This window comes from Salmo salar, chromosome ssa02, assembly GCF_905237065.1.
Source record: "Salmo salar chromosome ssa02, Ssal_v3.1, whole genome shotgun sequence".
Classification (NCBI taxonomy): domain Eukaryota; kingdom Metazoa; phylum Chordata; class Actinopteri; order Salmoniformes; family Salmonidae; genus Salmo; species Salmo salar.
In genome coordinates, this window is record NC_059443.1 from 12073192 (window position 1) to 12089314 (window position 16123).

At 47.9% G+C, this 16123-nt stretch overlaps 1 protein-coding gene across 11 annotated transcripts in view; it reads left to right on the plus strand.

The window, feature by feature from the left end:
- LOC106593695 (focal adhesion kinase 1) overlaps positions 1–16123 on the plus strand; it is a 143041-nt gene that overhangs the window by 88175 nt on the left and 38743 nt on the right. For 7 of the 11 annotated variants that reach the window (XM_045697707.1, XM_045697715.1, XM_045697711.1 and 4 more), the window contains 5 exons: positions 9858–9914; positions 12693–12713; positions 14055–14152; positions 14367–14451; positions 15674–15774. In XM_045697707.1, the coding sequence (XP_045553663.1) occupies positions 9858–9914; positions 12693–12713; positions 14055–14152; positions 14367–14451; positions 15674–15774 (362 nt within the window). Of the gene's footprint in view, positions 1–9525; positions 9687–9857; positions 9915–12692; positions 12714–14054; positions 14153–14366; positions 14452–15673; positions 15775–16123 lie in introns of those variants that run through there. The other 4 variants (XM_045697705.1, XM_045697706.1, XM_045697716.1 and 1 more) reach the window with 3 other exon arrangements.

The following is a 16123-nucleotide window of genomic DNA, read 5'->3' on the forward strand; positions in this document are numbered from 1 at the left end:
TTGCTCCCTCTTCCTACACAATGTTCACCACATCCTAGTGGGCTGTTGAAGCACCATATGGCACCACAAGCTAGTTACATTACATGTTATAGTCTTCTGGTCCTATCTGGCGATGCCTAGTTAGAGTCCCAAATGGGATCCTATCCCCTTTATAGGGCACTACTTTTTACCAGGGGCCATAGGGATCCGGTCAAACGTAGTGCACTATATACAGTAGGGGATAGTGTGTCATTTAGACACATCCCTAATCATTGTCCCGTTAGAGTGCCCTGCTGGGGACACAGCTCTATGACTGCTGCACCACGACAGAACTACCGGAGGAGCTTTTTCTATCCTTGTTGACGGTTTACTGTCACACGTGTGAAGGAAAGCACGTAAACTGCAGACAACATGCCGTGTCCCAAACATGGCACAACAGCAGAGCTTGTACATTGGTTAAGAAACAAGACGTTTTTTTAGACGTGACCCCATCCACCAAACACGGTTGAGGCAGACCAGAGAACATTCCTGAATTGTCTTTTTGTGGTTGTGTAAGGGCATAACATAGAAGAGTGATGTGGTTTGTTGGTTATCTAGCTGTTATGCTGGTGCATTCTAGCCTAGATTTAGGTTCACATTTTTTGGGGGGTTTTAATTAATTGGCACCTGTAAAACATCACAATGAATCAACCATCCGTCTGTTATCAGACGGCTCTGTAAAACATCACAATGAATCAACCATCAGTCTGTTATCAGACGGCTCTGTAAAACATCACTATGACTCAACCATCAGTCTGTTATCAGACGGCTCTGTAAAACATCACAATGAATCAACCATCCGTCTGTTATCAGACGGCTCTGTAAAACATCACAATGAATCAACCATCAGTCTGTTATCAGACGGCTCTGTAAAACATCACAATGAATCAACCATCAGTCTGTTATCAGACGGCTCTGTAAAACATCACAATGAATCTGTTACGGCTTGGTAATTGTGGAGGAGGAATGAGGCGCAGGAACCAGCGAACACAGGGTAGTGGTGTTTTTAATATACACTCACCAAAAAAAAACAAATGTTCACACACACAGGGGAGAAAATACATGCGGCGTACAACAACGTCGACATGAACACAAGCCGTCACACAAGAAACAATCATTAATCCCGCACGAACAGGAGCGGGCCAGCTAAACTAAATAGCCCCTCTAATGGCTAATTGACCACAGGTGTCACAAAATAAAAAAAGGGAAAAGCAAAAGGGAATCGGTGGCAGCTAATAGGCCGGTGACGACGACCGCCGAGCGCCACCCGAGCAGGAGGGGGCGCCACCGTCGGTGGGAATCGTGACAGTACCCCACTCCTGACGCGCGGCTCCCGCAGCGCGCCGACACCGGCCTCGAGGTCAACCCGGAGGGCGAGGGGCAGGGCGATCCGGACGGAGGTGGTGGAACTCCCTCAACATAGATGGGTCCAGGACGTCCGCCGCCGGCACCCAGCACCTCTCCTCCGGGCCGTACCCCTCCCAGTCCACGAGGTACTGTAGGCCCCTCGCCCGGCGTCGCGAGTCCAGAATGGCCCTTACGCTGTACGCCGGGGACCCCCCGATGTCCAGAGGGGGCGGAGGGACCTCCGGCACCTCATCTTCGTGAAGGGGACCAGCTACCACCGGCCTGAGGAGAGACACATGAAACGAGGGGTTAATACGGTAATAGGAAGGGAGTTGCAACCGATAACACACCTCGTTTATCCTCCTCAGGACTTTGAAGGGCCCCACACACTGCGGCCCCAGCTTCCGGCAGGGCACGCGGAGGGGCAGGTTCCGGGTCGAGAGCCAGACCCTGTCTCCCGGTGCGAACACGGGCGCCTCACTGCGGTGGCGGTCAGCACTCCTCTTCTGCCGCGCACTGGCCTCCTTTAGTGAGTCCTGGACGGCTCTCCAGGTCTCCTTGGAGTGCTGGACCCAGTCCTCCACCGCAGGAGCCTCGGTCTGACTCCGGTGCCATGGTGCCAGGACCGGCTGGTAACCTAACACACACTGAAAGGGTGATATGTTAGTAGAGGAGTGGCGAAGTGAGTTCTGGGCTAACTCAGCCCAGGGAATATACCTCGCCCACTCCCCTGGCCGGTCCTGGCAATACGACCTCAGGAACCTGCCCACCTCCTGGTTCACCCTCTCCGCCTGCCCATTGCTCTCGGGGTGATAACCGGAGGTCAAACTGACCGAGACCCCCAGCCGCTCCATAAACGCTCTCCAGACCCTGGATGTGAACTGGGAACCTCGATCAGAGACAATGTCCTCCGGCACCTCGTAGTGCCGGAAGACGTGGGTAAATAGGGCCTCCGCAGTCTGCAGGGCCGTAGGGAGACCGGGCAATGGGAGGAGACGGCAGGCTTTGAGAACCGATCCACAACCACCAGAATCGCCGTGTTCCCCTGAGAGGGGGGAAGATCTGTCAGGAAGTCAATGGACAGGTGCGACCATGGTCGTTGTGGAACGGGGAGGGGCTGTAACTTCCCTCTTGGTAGATGCCTAGGAGCCTTACTCTGGGCACACACCGAACAGGAAGAGACATAGGCCCTCACGTCCTTAGCTAAGGTGGGCCACCAGTACTTCCCCCTTAGACTCCCCACTGTCCTCGCCTCACCAGGATGACCCGCAGTAGGTAGCGTGTGCGCCCACCGAATCAAACGATCAGGAACACCGAGCGGCACATACATGCGCCCCACGGGCACCTGCGCAGGCGCAGGTTCCAACACCAATGCCCGCTCGATGTCCGCGTCCACCTCCCATACCACAGGTGCCACCAGCCTAGACGCTGGAATGATGGGAGTTGGATCGATGGGCCGGTCCTCCGTGTCATAGAGACGGGACAGCGCGTCGGCCTTAGTATTTAGGGAACCCGGTCTATAGGAGATGGTAAACCTAAACCGGGCGAAGAACATGGCCCACCTCGCCTGACGTGGATTCAGTCTCCTCGCTGCCCGGATGTACTCCAGGTTTCGGTGGTCAGTCCAGATGAGAAAGGGGTGTTTAGCCCCCTCAAGCCAGTGCCGCCACACCCTCAAAGCTTTAACCACTGCTAGCAACTCCCTGTCCCCCACATCGTAGTTACGCTCCGCCGAACTGAGCTTCTTCGAAAAGAAAGCGCAGGGGCGGAGTTTCAATGGCGCACCCGAGCGCTGTGATAGCACGGCACCCACCCCAGCCTCGGATGCGTCCACCTCCACTACGAACGCTAAAGACGGGTCCGGGTGCGCCAACACGGGTGCGTCGGTGAACAGCGTCTTCAATTTCTTGAAGGCTCCGTCCGCCTCCGTCGACCATCGCAAACGCACCGGCCCCCCCTTCAGCAGTGAGGTAATGGGAGCCGCTACCTGGCCAAAACCCCGGATAAACCTCCGGTAGTAATTGGCAAAGCCTAAAAACCGCTGCACCTCCTTCACCGTGGTTGGAGTCGGCCAATTACGCACGGCCTTAACGCGGTCACACTCCATCACCACCCCCGTGGTGGAAATGCGATAACCCAGAAAGGAGACGGCTCGTTTGGAAAACTCACACTTCTCAGCCTTAACGTATAGGTCATGCTTCAGCAGTCTACCAAGCACCTTGCGCACCAGGGACACATGCGCGGAGCGGGTGGCGGAATATATCAGAATGTCATCGATATATACAATCACGCCCTGCCCGTGCAGGTCCCTGAGAATCTCGTCAACAAAGGATTGAAAGACGGCTGGAGCATTTTTCAACCCATACGGCATGACGAGGTACTCATAATGGCCCGATGTGGTACTAAAGGCGGTTTTCCACTCGTCTCCCTTCTTGATACGCACCAGGTTATACGCGCTCCTGAGATCCAGTTTTGTGAAGAACTGCGCTCCGTGAAATGATTCCACCGCCGTAGCGATGAGAGGTAGTGGGTAACTAAACCCCACCGTAATAGCGTTTAGACCTCGGTAATCAATGCACGGACGCAGACCTCCCCTCCTTTTTCTTCACAAAAAGAAACTCGAGGAAGCGGGTGAGATGGAGGGCCGAATGTACCCCTGTCCCAGGGATTCCGTGACATATGTCTCCATAGCCGCCGTCTCCTCCTGTGACAAGGGGTACACGTGACTCCTGGGAAGCGCAGCGTTAACCTGGAGATCTATCGCACAATCCCCCTGTCGATGAGGTGGTAATTTAGTCGCCCTCTTTTTACAAAAAGCGATCGCCAAATCGGCGTATTCGGGGGGAATGCGCACGGTGGACACCTGGTCTGGACTCTCCACCGACGTGGCACCTATGGAAACTCCTAGACACCTACCTGAACACTCCTCTGACCACCCCTGGAGAACCCCCTGTTTCCACGAAATACGGGGATTGTGACCAGCCAGCCAGGGGACCCCCAGCACCACCGGAAACGCAGGCGAGTCAATAAGGAAAAAACGAATGCGTTCCTTATGATTCCCCAGCGTTACCATGTCCAGTGGCACCGTAGACTCCCTGACTAGCCCTGACCCTAATGGTCGGCTATCTAGGGAGTGCACGGGGAAAGGAGAATCTATCGGCACCCGCGGAATGCCCAGCTTAATGGCAAGTCCACGGTCCATAAAATTCCCAGCTGCGCCTGAATCGACTAGCGCCCTATGCTGGGAAGAGGGAAAAAATTTAGTAAACAAAACAGGTAAAAACACATGACCAACAGGGGGTTCTGGGTGAATCTGGTGCTGACTCACCTGAGGTAACCGAGAAGTGTTCTGCCTACCATCTCGACTCCCAGACTGGCTCCACCGGTCGGCCGTGTGTCCTCTCCGACCACAGCTGGTGCAGGAGGAGCCACCTCCTCCGGTGCCCCTTGGCACGGCCCCCCCTACCTCCATAGGGGTAGGGGCGGGGTGCACGGGGGTGGAAACGGGCAGGACCCTCTCCGAACGCCCGCGGGCAGCCAGCAAGTTGTCCAGTCGTATGGACATATCTATCAGTTCGTCCAGGGACAGAGCTGTGTCCCGACAGGCCAGCTCCCTGCGGACGTCCGCCCGGAGACTGCAGCGGTAGTGGTCTATGAGGGCCCTGTCGTTCCACCCCGCCCCAGCAGCCAAGGTCCTGAAGTCCAGCGCGAAGTCCTGGGCACTCCTCGTCTCCTGCCTGAGGTGGAACAGCCGTTCACCCGCCGCTCTTCCTTCCGGAGGGTGGTCGAACACGGCCCGAAAGCGGCGGGTGAACTCCGGGTAGTGGTCCCTCGCCGAGTCTGGACTGTTCCAGACCGCATTAGCCCACTCCAGAGCTCTGCCCGTCAGGCAGGAAACGAGGGCACTCACGCTCTCCTCCCCGTGGGAGCAGGTCTAACGGTGGCCAGGTACAGCTCAAGCTGGAGCAAAAACCCCTGGCACCCAGCCGCCGCCCCATCGTACTCCCTCGGGAGCGCCAGACGAAGCGCGCCAGAGCCAGACGTCATGGGAGGCGAAGATGGCTGTATCGGGGCAGGTGGAGGTGGAGAGAGGATACCACTTCTCTCCCATCTGTCCATCCTCTCCATCATCTGGTCCATTGCCGATCCGATGCAATGGAGGACTGTCGTGTGGTGGAGTACGCGTTCCTCCATCGAGGGCAGAGGAGTGGCCGCTGCTCCCGCTGATTCCATGCCTTCTATCGTGGTGCGGGATTCTGTTACGGCTTGGTAATTGTGGAGGAGGAATGAGGCGCAGGAACCAGCGAACACAGGGTAGTGGTGTTTTTAATATACACTCACCAAAAAAAACAAATGTTCCCACACACAGGGGAGAAAATACATGCGGCGTACAACAACGTCGACATGAACACAAGCCGTCACACAAGAAACAATCATTAATCCCGCACGAACAGGAGCGGGCCAGCTAAACTAAATAGCCCCTCTAATGGCTAATTGACCACAGGTGTCACAAAATAAAAAAAGGGAAAAGCAAAAGGGAATCGGTGGCAGCTAATAGGCCGGTGACGACGACCGCCGAGCGCCACCCGAGCAGGAGGGGGCGCCAGCGTCGGTGGGAATCGTGACAGAATCAACCATCAGTCTGTTATCAGACGGCTCTGTAAAACATCACAATGAATCAACCATCAGTCTGTTATCAGACGGCTCTGTAAAACATCACAATGAATCAACCATCAGTCTGTTATCAGACGGCTCTGTAAAACATCACAATGAATCAACCATCAGTCTGTTATCAGACGGCTCTGTAAAACATCACAATGAATCAACCATCAGTCTGTTATCAGACGGCTCTGTAAAACATCACAATGAATCAACTATCAGCCTGTTATCAGACGGCTCTGTAAAACATCACAATGAATCAACTATCAGCCTGTTATCAGACGGCTCTGTAAAACATCACTATGACTCAACCATCAGTCTGTTATCAGACGGCTCTGTAAAACATCACTATGACTCAACCATCAGTCTGTTATCAGACGGCTCTGTAAAACATCACAATGAATCAACCATCAGGACCAGACCAGGCCAATGGCACAAATTACACCCAAGGTTCCATTTCACCAGCCAGCCAAGTACTGTCTGGCTCTGGCAATACATCCTCACCCCACAGCACCTCATCTATCAACTTAACACTGTGTCAGTGGGCACAGGCCTGTGTGTGTGTGTGTGTGTGTGTGTGTGTGTGTGTGTGTGTGTGTGTGTGTGTGTGTGTGTGTGTGTGTGTGTGTGTGTGTGTGTGTGTGTGTGTGTGTGTGTGTGTGTGTGTGTGTGTGTGGACGTGTTTAACTATTTAACTAATAGTAAACAAACAAACATTTGAACAACTGGGGGCATTTTGTTTGTCCCCACAAGGTCAAATGCTATTTCTAGGAGGTTTAGGGTTAAGATTAGACTTAGTGTTAGAATTACGTTAAGGGTTAGGAGCTAGGTTTTTGGGTTAAGGTTAGGGTACGGATTATTATAATTATTATTATATATATCTTTTATTTAACCTTTATTTAACTAGGCAAGTCAGTTAAGAACAAATTCTTATTTACAATGACAGCCTACCAGGGAACAGTGGGTTAACTGCCTTGTTCAGGAGCAGAACTACAGATTCTTACCTTGTCAGCGCAGGGATTCCATCCAGCAATCTTTTGGTTACTAGTCCAACACTCTAACCACTAGGCTACCTGCCACCCCAGGGCTTAGGGTTCGGGGTTAGGGAAAATAGTATTTCGAATGGTACTGAATTGTGTGTCCCCACAAGGTTACTGTGTGTGTGTGTGTGTGTGTGTGTGTGTGTGTGTGTGTGTGTGTGTGTGTGTGTGTGTGTGTGTGTGTGTGTGTGTGTGTGTGTGTGTCCTCTCCTTCCTATCTCTCCAGTTTAAATGTCACTGAGCTCTTCCCCCAGTCTCTGGCCCGTATCACAGTAGAATGTTAATGACTACTGGGTGAGTGTCAAATAAAGAGCTGATTGACAGGGTGGATGGAGCAGGGAGGAGCAGGGTGGAGCAGGGTGGAGCAGGGGACAGACAGGCCTGTGTGCATATGGTCCCATTGACAGAGCACACTCAGAACAAATAGAGAGATGCTTGTGTGGAACTCGAGTCCCCCCATATGATCATGATGGTACTGGGGAGAAGTCTTGTTGTGGCACCCTATTCCCTATATAATGGCACCCTATTCCCAATATAGTGCACTACTTTGGACCCTGGTTGAAAGTAGTGCACTACATAGGGAATAAGGTTCTGAAGACCCATGCTAGATATGCTCAGGCATCACTGTAGTTGAATGTATTGTCATGTTGTATAACTCTCTTATTCTCTTGTCATTATAACACGATACGGTTGTAAGGTTCAGTTGATATAGTTCTGATGCAGAATGTTTAGATGAACATTGGCTCCGTCTCTTAGATATAGTTCTGATGCAGAATGTTTAGATGAACGTTGGCTCCGTCTCTTAGATATAGTTCTGATGCAGAATGTTTAGATGAACGTTGGCTCCGTCTCTTAGATATAGTTCTGATGCAGAATGTTTAGATGAACGTTGGCTCCGTCTCTTAGATATAGTTCTGATGCAGAATGTTTAGATGAACGTTGGCTCCGTCTCTTAGATATAGTTCTGATGCAGAATGCTTAGATTAACGTTGGCTCCGTCTCTTAGAAGTGTTTGTTTTCCTCTCTTCTCTGAGTGGTCATGGACTTTGTATGACCCTGATGAAATGAAATCTCTTTGCAGACTTTGTATGACCCTGATAAAATGAAATCTCTCTGCAGACTTTGTATGACCCTGATGAAATGAAATCTCTTTGCAGACTTTGTATGACCCTGATAAAATGTAATCTCTCTGCAGACTTTGTATAACCCTGATAAAATGAAATCTCTCTGCGGACTTTGTATGACCCTGATAAAATGAAATCGCTCTGCAGACTTTGTATGACCCTGATAAAATGAAATCGCTCTGCAGACTTTGTATGACCCTGATAAAATGAAATCTCTCTACAGACTTTGTATGACCCTGATAAAATGAAATCTCTCTGCAGAGGATGAAACAAAATAATTCAGCTCAGCACAAAAACTGCACCAGGTCTTCCATTCCAATGTTGTTCAACTAACTGAGATGCTCTCTGAAGTTACATTTAGAAGTTACACTTCCCCTAAACCTTTCGATTCTCTGTCATTTGCGTGCATGTGTGTGTGTGTGTGTGTGTGTGTGTGTGTGTGTGTGTGTGTGTGTGTGTGTGTGTGTGTGTGTGTGTGTGTGTGTGTGTGTGTGTGTGTGTGTGTGTGTGTGTGTGTGTGTGTGTGTGTGTTACTGACTTGGCAGCCTCTTACTATCAACACCCTTATCAATGTCTGGGGGAATCCCCTGAGAGATAATATGGAGTGGCTGCAACTTGGTTTTCACCTTTAAACTCGTTATTTTTCTGTCAACTTTCTCTAAGAGGGCCAGTAAACATGCCCTAACCCGTGTTTTTCACCTCTCTCGCTCTCTTTCTCGCTCTCTCTCTCTCTCTAACCTGTGCATGCTACCTACGTGGATTTGCAGGGGATTTAAGTGGGGACGGTAAAGTTCAACCTCTTATCAACTTTCTTTTCCTCAGTTCCTAATGTGTTATTAAATTTAGGGCTTCTACAATGATCTGTGGTGTCCTCATTATGGTTAGAATGGGTCATATTATTCTGTCACTCTGTCTGTCCATTTGGGTACATTCAACACTTTTCAGAGTGCTCTGATTTTCCTACGTTTTCTAGTCATTTTTGAGTAACCCTTGTCTCGAGTCTTTTTTTCCTTCATTAATAATGACACACATAGCATTTCACAGCTTTTTAACACTAGTCCTGAGTCAAATCAAATCATTTGACTTATCAGCAGCTTTTTTTCTTTATCTCAGGCTGCAAAAAGCAGGGCTGTCTCAACATTCCTCTGTGGGTTATCTTTTCCTGGAAACTTTTGCTTCTTCCTTAAAATCACAGCAGTCAGGATAGACAGGCTCACCCAATGACTCTGGAGTTACCCATGACTCTATCTGTTTTTCCTAAAGAAGTTTCTCTGGGGGGAAAAACTCCTCCTCATCCCTCCTCCCCTCCTCCCCTCACTCAAATACCACTGCTGCTATTGGAGCACAGCTCAGACCTGAAGAACATGGTGGGAGAACGCACAGGGAGGCACATCATAGAGCTGGGCTGTTTGTCATATGTGTGGAGGGGGGGTTGTTGTTAAGGGTTAACAACTTTGAAATGGTGGGGTTTTGGTAAAGGTACTTTATTGTACTAAAGGTAAGTTAAGGACAAGTCTAGACGTAGTTAAACAAATTAAAGCCTAACTCCTGTCTGTCATGTTGGGCTATCCTGCTTAGAGTCAGAATGCTGCTGTTCATTGTCCTCACCTCTCTCTATCTCTCTCTCAAACTGTTGGGCTCACCATGTGTCGCTCTCTTTTTCCCCCAGAGACAGACGACTATGCGGAGATCATAGATGATGAGGATACCTACACCATGCCCTCCAGTGAGTACCGTAGCATCTGTCACACAGGGAGTAAGCAAGGGACCATGTGCTGAGGAGGATGGAGGGAGGCAGCGACAGGCAGCTGTGCTGGGTTTTAGAGTGGCTCTTAGTGGTGAGCTGCAGACCATACTCCCCTGAAAGACCAGATGTTCTCTCCAGACCCCGTGTGCCTTTGATCGTGGCCTCTAGTGTACAGCTTTAACCCAGTTTGGAGAAGTGTGCCCCACCTTCTGATTGGTTGTTGTTACCACATTCTGCCTTCCTGGGGTCATTGAGACTGGAGTTCTCTGAAAGCATCAAAGCTACAGGGGTCAAGTTGGTGTTAGGCATCTTTCAGTTCATCATTTTTATTTTCAGTTTTTTGCTACCATTTTGTAGAGAGTAGTTCACAAATAGCTAGAATCATATTTACACGGGGAAAGCCCAACACAGAGTGCATGAGGTGGATCTGTCGATCACTATTAGTAGAATGAGCTGGCTGTGACTGTGTCTTCTGCTGCTGCTGCTTATTCAAACAGTTTCCTCTCAACATTTCATTTTTCATGACATATCTGTCCTTTGTCCGACACTCTTCAGGAAAAAAAGGTGCTACAGTTGAAGTCGGAAGTTTACGTACACTTAGGTTGGAGTCATTAAAACTCGTTGTTCAACCACTCCACAAGTTCTTGTGAACAAACTATAGTTTTGGCAAGTCAGTTAGGACATCTACTTTGTGCATGACTCAATTCATTTTTCCAACAATTATTTACAGACAGATTATTTCACTGTATCACAATTCCAGTGGGTCAGAAGTTTACATACACTAAGTTGACTGTGCCTTTAAACAGCTTGGAAAATTCCAGAAAATGATGTCATGGCTATAGAAGCTTCTGATAGGCTAATTGACATAATTTGAGTCAATCGGAGGTGTACCTGTGGATGTATTTCAAGGCCTACCTTCAAACTCTGCCTCTTTGCTTGACATCATGGGAAAATCAAAAGAAATCAGCCAAGACCTCAGAAAAACTATTGTAGACATCCACAAGTCTGGTTCATCCTTGGGAGCAATTTCCAAACGCCTGAAGGTACCACGTTCATCTGTACAAACAATAGTATGCAAGTATAAACACCATGGGACCACGCAGCCGTCATACCGCTCAGGAAGGAGAGGCGTTCTGTCTCCTAGAGATGAACGTACTTTGGTGCGAAAAGTGCAAATCAATCCCAGAACAACAGCAAAGGACCTTGTGAAGATGCTGGAGGAAACAGGTACAAAAGTATCTATATCCACAGTATAACAAGTCCTATATCGACATAACCTGAAAGGCCGCTCAGCAAGGAAGAAGCCACTGCTCCAAAACCGCCATAAAAAAAGCCAGAATACGGTTTGCAACTGCACATGGGGACAAAGATCGTACTTTTTGGAGAAATGTCCCCTGGTCTGATGAAACAAAAATAGAACTGTTTGGCCATAATGACCATTGTTATGTTTGGAGGAGAAATGGGGAGGCTTGCAAGCCGAAGAACACCATCCCAACCATGAAGCACGGGGTGGCAGCATCATGTTGTGGGGGTGCTTTGCTGCAGGAGGGACTGGTGAACTTCACAAAATAGATGGCATCATGAGGAAGGAACATTATGTGGATATATTGAAGCAACATCTCAAGACATCAGTCAGGAATTTAAAGCTTGGTCGCAAATGGGTCTTCCAAATGGACAATGACCCCAAGCATACTTCCAAAGTTGTGGCAAAATGGCTTAAGGACAACAAAGTCAAGGTATTGGAGTGGCCATCACAAAGCCCTGACCTCAATCCTATAGAAAATTTGTGGGCAGAACTGAAAAAGTGTGTGCGAGCAAGGAGGCCTACAAACCTGACTCAGTTACACCAGCTCTGTCAGGAGGAATGGGCCAAAATTCACCCAACTTATTGTGGGAAGCTTGTGGAAGGCTACCCAATACGTTTGACCCAAGTTAAACAATTTAAAGGAAACACTACCAAATACTAATTGAGTGTATGTAAACTTCTGACCAACTGTGAATGTGATGAAAGAAATAAAAGCTGAAATAAATCATTCTCTCTACTATTATTCTGACATGTCACATTCTTAAAATAAAGTGGTGATCCTAACTGACCTAAGACAGGGAATTTTTACTCTGATTAAATGTCAGGAATTGTGAAAAACTGAGTTTAAATGTATTTGGCTAAGGTGTATGTAAACTTCCAACTTCAACTGTATGTAGAACCTAAAATGGTTCTTCGGTTGTCCCCATAGGAGAACCATAGGAGAACCCTTTGAATAACCCTAGGTTCTACCTGAAACCCCAAAAAGTGTTCTGCCTGGAACCAAAAAGGGTTCTCCTATGGGGACAGCTGAAGAACCCTTTTGGAACTCTTTTTTCTAAGATTGTCCTCCACACGACCCCATAGTTTACTTTGTATCGTAACAGTGGAGAAGTATTTAACATAGCCTGAAACACTAGCCTTATGTGCGCACACACACACACACACACACACACACACACAAACCCAGCCTGCAACAGAGGCTGCTGACAAATGGCAGTGTAGTCCAAGGGTATTCATCTCCCTGCAGTTCGTTTGCACTGACTGTCTTCTACATGCAACAAATGTCACTCCCCTTTGCCAGGAAAGCACTCTGAGTTAGTCATGTGTTTTTCCAAACCAGGGACAAGGGAAGAGGGAGGGACCTTTCGTACAGTTTAAACAATTTTAAAAGTATGTTCCTCCAATGTTGATGTACTTCTAAAAGATTTCTCCTCACATGAACTGCCCTGCAGAATACTATGGACTAGAGGAAGGTAATGGTGTGCGTCTCAGCCCTGTACTTGAGGATTGCCTTTTGGTTGTATTGTGGTTGTCAGACCAGGGTCAACCATATATGTCAAATACTTTCAAATACTTGAGCTACACTTGATTTAGTGTGCAATTGAACCAATGGAGTGGTCGCACAAGGCCCATCAATATCCAAGCTAAATTAAGTATTTGAAAGTATTTACTATTTGACCCATGTCTACCTATGGTTTGACTTGTGTGATGATGTTTCTGTGATTTTGTTTCATTTTGCCAAAATAGCAGTACATGTAGTGTTTTGATTGATTTATTGGTTGTTGGTGAATAGACACTGTCCAGCCCAGAGAAAGATAAATAGTGCAGCCAGGCTGTCCTATTGACCCGTTATGGATGGAAGGGATCACTAATCAGACACAGTACTGCTGCAGCATGGCCACTCACTGGCCCTCCAGAATATGTGCAAAGTTAAGAAGAAAACAAAGATAATTTGATGCCATCATACTGTTTAGTAATGTTTTACATCTGATTATGATTATGGCTTGGCATGTCTGGTGAAACTTTTTGCATGGTTATTTCATATTGACAATATGATTGTATTTATTCAACAAATCAGCAATTGCATGCGAATCCATGGACAGCCTTAGCAGTCCTGATTTGAATGGAGTTGCATTATTGCATGTTTCACAATCAATCCATACCACCCATTGCCTTTAATCCAGTTGATATGATGTCAGTGTGTCTAAAGCTGTGTTGTACCCAGCCAGGGACTATGAGATTATAAAATCAGTGTGTCTAACACTGTGTTGTACCCAGCCAGGGACTATGAGATTATAAAGTCAGTGTGTCTAATGCTGTGTTGTACCCAGCCAGGGACTATGAGATTATACAGTCAGTGTGTCTAAAGCTGTGTTGTACCCAGCCAGGGACTATGAGATTATACAGTCAGTGTGTCTAACACTGTGTGTTGTACCCAGCCAGGGACTATGAGATTATACAGCCAGTGTGTCTAATGCTGTGTTGTATCCAGCCAGGGACTATGAGATTATACAGTCAGTGTGTCTAATGCTGTGTTGTACCCAGCCAGGGACTATGAGATTATAAAGTCAGTGTGTCTAACACTGTGTTGTACCCAGCCAGGGACTATGAGATTATAAAATCAGTGTGTCTAATGCTGTGTTGTACCCAGCCAGGGACTATGAGATTATTAAATCAGTGTGTCTAATGCTGTGTTGTACCCAGCCAGGGACTATGAGATTATAAAGTCAGTGTGTCTAATGCTGTGTGTTGTATCCAGCCAGGGACTATGAGATTATAAAGTCAGTGTGTCTAATGCTGTGTGTTGTATCCAGCCAGGGACTATGAGATTCAGAGACAGAGGATTGAGCTGGGTCGCTGTATCGGAGAGGGACAGTTCGGGGACGTCCACCAGGGAGTCTACATGAGCCCGGTAGGCCTAGGTTATGTCCCAAATGGCTCCCTATTCCCTATGTAACCCACTGCTTTTGACCAGAGCCCTGTGGGTATCTCTATGGGCCTTGTTCAAAATTAATGCTCTACATAGGGAATAGGGTGTTTACACACTTGTGGAAAAACAAGACACAATCCTCTTAGACTTGATTTATTTAAACTACCATTTTCTGATGTTTTATTTCTCTCTGTAGGAAAACCCTGCTCTGTCTGTGGCCATCAAGACGTGTAAGAACTGCACCTCTGATAGTGTCAGGGAGAAGTTCTTACAAGAAGCTCGTAAGTAACACACCTCCCCCTGTCGTCCTTCTTGATCACAGCACATACGACCTCTTGCTCTTCATACATATTACATCAGTTGTGTGTATACTACTGAGGGTTGAACACATGAGCTTTTAGTTTGCGTCTAGGGCGCATTCTCAGCATAGCAATCTCAGACAGATATTTCTACCTTTTTAGGGTTACAACATGTAGAGATTTAGAATGCATCCCAAATGGCACCCTATTTCCTATATAGCACACTTTATGGGTATTTGTGTGCCATTTGTGATGCAGACTTAGTGTAGCAGTGGGTTTTTGAACAGCAGAAGACTTAACTGCTCTTCAGCTCCAGTGGTCCTGACAGAGAGAAAGGCTCCTTTATCCAGATGAAATGCCCAGACAAGGTGGGACTGAGCTAACCCCCATGTATGAAAACACAGCAGGAATGTGTGGAGGCTGCAGGGGGACTGGGGAGGACAGAGCACCGCTTTAGAGAGGAATGGGTTTAGAGAAAGTGGGTTTACACTAGTATAGTCCTGCTGATTTCCCAAGTGCAATACACACTCCTTCCCTTCCCCTTGCTGAGTCTGAGACACACACACTCATGCGTGCATGCCCACACATACTCTCTCTAACACTACACACATGGATGCACACACACACACACACACACACACACACACACACACACACACACACACACACACACACACACACACACACACACACACACACACACACACACACACACACACACACACACACACAGAGACAAAACCCAAACACAAACACACACACACACTGCTCTAAAACACATCAAATAGCACATCACCACTATAAAGGCTGTGTTACCCCTCCAACACCAGCCTCCCCTCCTCCCTTCTCTCCTCCTCTCCTAAAATAGCCCACTGTAAACATGGGCCTGCTTCCTTCATAACAGCCTTGATATTTATTATCAACATGAATAATAACCCACTATATAATCAGTTTTCATCTTCCACTCTACCTTTTCGCCCTACATACAGTAACCTGATTCTATAAACGATAGCCTAGCTAATCCCTGGTCTATTCAATTACACTGAATAGACTGTGTGTGTGTGTGTGTGTGTGTGTGTGTGTGTGTGTGTGTGTGTGTGTGTGTGTGTGTGTGTGTGTGTGTGTGTGTGTGTGTGTGTGTGTGTGTGTGTGTGTGTGTGTGTGTGTGTGTGTGTGTGTGTGTGTGCTTGTTGTCCCCATGCAGTGACCATGCGTCAGTTTGACCACCCCCACATAGTGAAGCTGATTGGAGTGATCACAGAAAACCCAGGGTGGATCATCATGGAGCTGTGTACACTGGGAGAGGTACAGAACAGACACACAATACAGTGCTTTAATACAGGAACTACCTTTAATACAGGAATCAGTTTAACAGTGATGACCTCAGGCTCTGTAACAGTAACCTATGGGTCATGCTGAAGAGTACTGTCATTTGATTTTTTAGATTTCTTTACCCATTTAGTCTTGGATGGTACTTCTTCTACCTTTCACAATGTTTCAGCTGTTAGGGATGGCCATCTAGTGGTGGATAGAGGCATCACATTCAAGGTTCAATTTCAAGGTTTATACAGTACATTGTAGAAGGCAGTCTATGTTATATATGATCAGGGCCGGATTAAGAAGTCATAGGCCCCGGGCTTTGTTTTTTCTATAG